Here is a 6,496-nt window from a genome sequence, read left to right as displayed (position 1 = left end):
ACAAAGAAATTGGCAGCATCATTTCTGATGCAATGAAAAAGGTTGGAAGAAAAGGTGTCATCACAGTAAAGGATGAAAAAACACTGAATGAGGAATTAGAATTTATTGAAGGCATGAAGTTTGATCGAGGCTGTATTTCTCCATACTTTATTAATGCATCGAAAGGTCAGAAATGTGAATTCCAGGATGCCTATGTTCTATTAAGTGAAAAGAAAATTTCTAGTGTCCAGTCAACTGTACCTGCTCTTGAAATTGCCAATGCTTACTGTAAGCCCTTGGTCATAATTGCTGAAGATGTTGATGGAGAAGCTCTAAGCACACTCATTTTGAATAGGCTAAAAGTTGGTCTCCAAGTTGTAGCAGTCAGAGCTCCAGGTTTTGGTGATAATACAAAGAACCAGCTTAAAGACATGGCTATTGCTACTGGTGGTGCAGTGTTCAGAGAAGAAGAGTTGACCCTAAATCTTGAGGACGTTCAGCCTCATGACTTAGGAAAAATTGGAGAGGTCATTGTGACCAAAGATGATACCATGCTCTTGAAAGGAAAAGGTGACAAGGCTCAAATTGAAAAACGTATTCAAGAAATTGGTGGGCAGTTAGAGATTACAACTGGTGAATATGAAAAGGAAAAACTGAATGAATGTCTGGCAAAACTTTCAGATGGAGTAGCTGTGCTGAAGGCTGGTGGAACAAGTGATGTTGAAGTAAATGAAAAGAAAGTCAGAGTTACAGATGCCCTTAATGCCACAAGAGCTGCTGTTGAAGAAGGCATTGTTCTCAGAGGGGGTTGTGCCCTGCTTCGGTGCATTCCAGCCTTGGACTCATTAACTCCAGCTAATGAAGATCAAAAAATTGGCATAGAAATTATTAAAAGAACACTCAGAATTCCTGCAATGACCATCACTAAGAATGCAGGTGTCGAAGGATCTTTGATAGTGGAGAAAACAATGCAAAGTTCCACAGAAGTTGGTTATGATACTGTGATTGGTGATTTTGTGAGTATGGTAGAAGAAGGAATCATTGATCCCACAAAGGTTGTAAGAACTCTTTCCTGGATGCTGCTGGGGGGCTTCTCTGTTAACTACAGCAGACGTTGTAGTCACAGAACTTCCTAAAGAAGAGAAGGACCCTGGAATGGGTGCAATGGGTGGCATGGGAGGTGGTATGGGAGGTGGCTTGTTCTAATTCCTAGAATAGTGCTTTACCATTAATGAACTGTGACAGGAAGCTCAAGGTGGTGTTCCTCACCAATAACTTTGGAGAAGTCAGTTGAAGAAAGTGAAGAAAAGGCTGGCTGATGTTTAAGAAAATCACTCTAACCCTTAGTTACTGGTTTCAGTTGACAAATATAATGATATGTGTCATCCATTGTCCATGCCTACAGATAATTTATTTTGCATTTTTGAATAAAAAGACATTTGTACATTCCTGATACTGGGTGCAAAAGCCATGTACCAGTGTACTGTTTTCAACTTAAATCACTGAGGCATTTTTACTACTGTTCTGCTAAAATTAGAATTTTAGTGCTTGCCATCACCAGATGCAAAGTTCAGAAGCAGCCTTTCTGTGGAGAGTAAGAATAATTGTGTATAAAGTAGAAAAATATCCAATTGTGTGACAACTTTTGTGTAATAATAATTTGTTTAGGGCAGTGCCTATGGCTCAGTGAGTAGGGCACTGGCCCCATATACCGAGGGTGGTGGGTTCAAACCCGCCCCAGCCAAACTGCAACAAAAAATAGCCAAGTGTTGTGGCAGGTGCCTGTGGTCCCAGCTACTCAGGAGGCTAAGGCAAGAGAATTGCCTAAGCCCAAGAGCTGGAGGTTGCTGTGAGCTGTGAGGCCACAGCAGTCTACTCAGGGCAACAAAGTGAGACTCGTCTCTTAAAAAAAAAAAAGGGGGGTGGTGCCTATAGCTCAAGGAGTAGGGCACCGGCCCCATATGCTGGAGGTGGTGGTTTCAAACCTAGCCCTGGCCAAAACTGAAAAAATAAAATAAAATCTTAAAAAAAAAAAAGATTTAAAAAATTGTTTAAAGTTTAAAAAAACAAAACAAAACTGGGTTGCCATCAGAAAAAAAATGAGCTTCCCTGGCAGATATGGCTGAACTGTCTTACCCCAAACCTAGACAGCTTTATGGTTTTGGGGCCAGTGTTTTTTCCCCTATAAAATCTGCCAGAACAAATGACTTAAGTTTCAGCTTACAGAAATCAAACTCCCAGGGCAATCTGTACTACAGTAATTGAAAAGGAACAAATTGAGGGGGTGGCACCTGTGGCTCAAAAAGGTAGGGTGCCGGCTCCATAAGTTGGAGTTGGTAGGTTCAAACTGAGCCCTGGCCAAAAAGTAAAAAATAAAAGGAACAAATTGAGTTGAACTATATTTTTAAAATAAGGCAATAGTCAAAACTATGTTTAATAAATTTGCCTGGGCTCGGCGCCTGTGGCTCAAGTGGCTAAGGTGCCAGCCATGTACACCCAAGGTGATGGATTCGAATCCAGCCCGGCCCACCAAACAACAATGATGGCTGCAACCAAAAAATAGCCAGACGTTGTGGCGGGCACCTGTGGTCCTGCTGGGGAGGGTGAGGCAGGAGACTCGCTTGAGCCCAGGAGTTGGAGGTTGCTGTGAGCTGTGATGCCACGGCACCTACCCAGGGAGACGGTTTGAGACAGTTTCCTGTCTCAAAAAATAAATACACACATAAATAAATAAATTTGCCTGTACTCCAGTATAAAAAACTAAAACTTTTATAATTCTCTCTTAACCATGATTGTATTCAAAGCTTCTCTAGTTTTGTTCATCTTAGTTTCAAAGAAATGATTGCTAGTATTTTCTGAATTGTCAGTGTTTCCCCGGGTAGTCAGGGAACAAAGGGAGATCTAAGACCTAATAACTAAACAAACAAGTATCATCCCATTCCCGTTGTGGGGGAAAACTCTACCAGTGCACAGTGACATTGTTTTAGCCATTCTTTGGAATGTCTGAGTCTATCCTGTACTGTTTACTTATAAAGATTTAAGTGGAAAGTTTTCCTTTTTCCACCACGAGTTTCTTTTACATGGCCTTTTTAGTCAATTGAACTTTAGGCTGGGGGACCTTTTGAGTAATTAACCCTGGAAAGCTTCTTGAATGTTTATTTGGTGGCTTTTAGAACTTACAGCCATATGTGAAGAGAATTAAAAACCTTACTTAAAATCTTACTCTGGTAGTACACAGGAGGCTTTGCTATGGCCTGCAGCCTCCTAAAAAACATTTGCTAACACTTAACCATTCACCAAGTAATTTGTTCCATTGTTATAACACACATTCCTGATCCTGGTTGATGAAGTATTCAGGGTAAAAAATTATTTTCATTCAAGTATGTTTTGCTATGTCGGTAGAAATAAATCAGATAATCAAATAATGATAATAATTGTGATAACATAAAATGCTTTTGTGAAAATTTTCTTATTTAATAATCATATTTATTGTATCTGTATTCTTTTAGAAGAACTGAGATTTAGAGAGGTTATTATAACTTAACTACCATTATACAACTGGTAATTGCCAGAATCAGAATTCAAGCTTATAATCATTTATTTTATTTATTTTTTTTAGTAGAGACAGGGTCTTGTTCTTTGCTCAGGCTGGTCTCCAACTCATGAGCTCAAACAGTCCACCTGCCTTGGCCTACCAGAGTGCTAGGATTATAGGCGTGAGCTACCTCGCCTGGCCCTGTAATCTTTTCTTTAAACCAGAGCAAATGAAAACAAAATGAATTAAAACTTCATTCTAAAGGAATAAGCAATTTTATGGCAATGCTTGTATATGTATTTCATTGTATGCAAAAAAAAATTCACTTGAATGTTTTTTTTTTCTTTTTAAGGGCAGTAGTTTGGGTTTTGTTGTTGTTTGATTCGTTTTATTGTTTGTTTTTAATAAGTAGTAGAGATGCCACTATTGCTGGGGTTAACAGTTTCCTTTAGTTCAGGTACCAGCAATGATACTAAGCAGTATGCAGTTGGTAGCCTAACAAAGAGGTAGAATAAAAGAGTAGGAAGAAAAAAGAATATTACAGAGAAAACAGAGATGATTATGTGAAGGAGACAAAAAGTTATCAGTTTTTCTCAAAACCTAGGATGATGTCTATTTTTAGGATGTTTTAGAAGAACCAAATAAAGACTCAAGGCTGTATGTGGGAAATAAAAAAGTCTTTATTAGCCATCTTTTTGTTTTTGGTTCCATGAGGTGGCTGAACTTTTCAGGAGTATTCATGATCCAGCAACTGGTCCTTTAAAAGTTACTTTTTTTTCCTTTACCCAAAGTTGTTTGGATTCTGAGTAAGATTCACTAAATGTAATAAGAGATTAATTTATAAATCAGAATGCAACTTTATTTATTCACTTTATTTATTTCCCCCGTAGAGGGAAAGGATCCAGGCTTTCCATTATTAGAAATAAATTGGAGAAATATTTCCAAATGTGGTAGTTGCTGCCTCTAAAATATAAAGAAGTACGCTAAGTACTGTGAATGGGAGGTGGTTGCAAAGTGCAAAAACTTGCCCCTTACCTTAGAGATCCACAGACTTTATACTTCTAAAAACTTCATAAGAGCATCTCTTATTCTTTAGCATGTAAATATCTTACTAGGACATCTAGAATACTTGACAACTTCCTGCTTTCCAGGTCCCATCAGCTGCGAGCTTCAATAGCGTTGGGATCTCCCTGACCCAGGAGGCTGAAATGGGAGGATCACTTGAGGCCAGGAGTCTGAGACTAGCCAGGGGCAACCTAGCCAGACCCCATCTATTAAAAAAAAATAAAATTAGGCTCCACACCTGTAGCACAGTGGTTACAGTGCCAGCCACATACACCGAGGGTGAGGGTGGCAGGTTCGAACCTGGCCTGGACCAACTAAACAAATGGAATAACAACAACAAAAAAAACAGCCAGGCATTGTGGCAGGCACCTGTAGTCCCAGCTACTTGGGAGGCTGAGGCAAGAGAATTGCTTAAGCCCTAGAGTTGGAGGTTGCTGTGAGCTGTGACACCATGGCACTCTACCCAGGGCCACATAGTGAGACTCAGTCTCAAAAATAAATAAATAAAATTAGCCAGACATGGTGTCATGTGCCTGTAGTCCCAGACACTCGGAAGACTGAGAGAGAGTGATCACTTGAGCCCAGGATTTGAGGTTACAGTGAGCCATGCTGACAACACTACAGCCACTGTACTCTGGTGACAGAGTACAGTCACTGCCCAGGTGACAGAGCAAAAGCCTGGATCCTTCTACTGTGACTAAATTTTTAAAAGGCCTTAAAGACCAACAAGCCTTGGAAAGGGCTTTCTCTCTGTCTGCATAAAACCAGACCCTACTACCTTTCCTTTTCCTTCCTATTTCAATATATTGCAGGAAAGAAGTCTAAGAATTCAACCAGACCTGGCCCAAGTCATTTTAAAGATAATACCTGTCTCTCAGGTTAATTTAATTTCCAAAGAAAATTATTTCCAAGTCAATTTGTACTCCCTCTTCCATTCATTCTGTCAAGTTTATCTATTCATCCTCTCTAGTAACCATTCATTAACCCTAAATAGAATTGCCAGTATTCCTCACCTCCCCCTTCCCTCTAAAATGAGAGTATATAAACTTCTGGACCCCCCTGGGACACTGGGTAATCACTCTGATTCTCCTCCTGTACACAGTAAATAAATTTGTAATTATTAATCTGCTTTACTATGAGTTGATGTTTCAGTGAATCTTCAGGGTAAAGTCTTCCTTCTCCCCCACAATCATAACTACTAACATTCTTACATAGTTACGTATGCAATGGCATGATGTACAGATGGGAAGGGAAGTATGGAGTCGAATGGTGGCCATAACACTTTGACAGCAGAGGGCATAATAATAACTATGTAGCTTTAGAGATGGCTGGTGAGGGAGCTAAATAATTTTTACCCCAAAATATGACCCCCTGGTATAAAGAATATTTTGAACTGAAGGTCATTCAAAGTTAAGAAACACTGCAGGAGGCCCTCCTATCTGCATAAACTGGACTGGCCTGATCAGAGAACCAAAGGGGACAATTGATTCCCCTTCCCCTTTCCCGTTATCTCAAAATATGTCAGGAATAAGGGTCTGGAATGCCAGTGGACCTAGCCCAAATCATTTCAGTCATAAATATTTGTTTCCTAAGGGCCTTTAATACAAGTCAATTTATTTCTCCCTCATCCATTCTTCGTAATAGCTGTGGTATCTTTTTTTTATTATATGCAACTGTTTATGCCATATATTCCTCAATTTCTCCCTTTCCTCCTAAAGGCCTATATGAAGTTATCTGAACTCCTTTGGAAAATTGAGTTATTGCTCAGTGATTTCTTCCCATGTGCACGGTAAATAAATCCTTTGTCTTGTTAATCTGCCTTAATTGTGAGTTGATCTTTCAACAAAAGCACAAGTGGATGGCACCTGTGGCTCAGGTGGCAGGTTCAAACCCAGGCCAGGCCAAAAAAAAAAAAAA

The 6,496-nt window shown here is 39.6% G+C and overlaps 1 protein-coding gene and 1 pseudogene across 4 annotated transcripts in view; both read left to right on the top strand.

Annotated features, from left to right (window-relative positions):
• LOC105887544 overlaps positions 1–1,309 on the top strand; it is a 4,212-nt pseudogene extending 2,903 nt beyond the window's left edge. The window contains exon 4 of the transcript XR_002774713.1: positions 7–1,309. The product of XR_002774713.1 is annotated as a 60 kDa heat shock protein, mitochondrial-like (transcript). The remainder of the gene's footprint in view (positions 1–6) is intronic.
• NUDT6 (nudix hydrolase 6) overlaps positions 1–6,496 on the top strand; it is a 41,412-nt gene that overhangs the window by 21,034 nt on the left and 13,882 nt on the right. Inside the window, exon 1 of one of the 3 annotated variants that reach the window (XM_023516577.1) lies at positions 6,311–6,368. The exons of the other annotated variants lie outside the window; for them this stretch is intronic. Coding sequence (XP_023372345.1) covers positions 6,360–6,368 — 9 coding nt within the window. The 5' untranslated portion in view covers positions 6,311–6,359. Of the gene's footprint in view, positions 1–6,310; positions 6,369–6,496 lie in introns of those variants that run through there. 3 annotated transcript variants of the gene reach the window in all.

The sequence above is a fragment of the Otolemur garnettii genome, unplaced genomic scaffold, assembly GCF_000181295.1.
Source record: "Otolemur garnettii isolate 467f Iridium unplaced genomic scaffold, OtoGar3 scaffold00093, whole genome shotgun sequence".
Taxonomy (NCBI): Eukaryota; Metazoa; Chordata; class Mammalia; order Primates; family Galagidae; genus Otolemur; species Otolemur garnettii.
The sequence above is the reverse complement of the archived record's forward strand: the minus strand, read 5'-3'. Positions and strand labels throughout refer to the sequence as shown.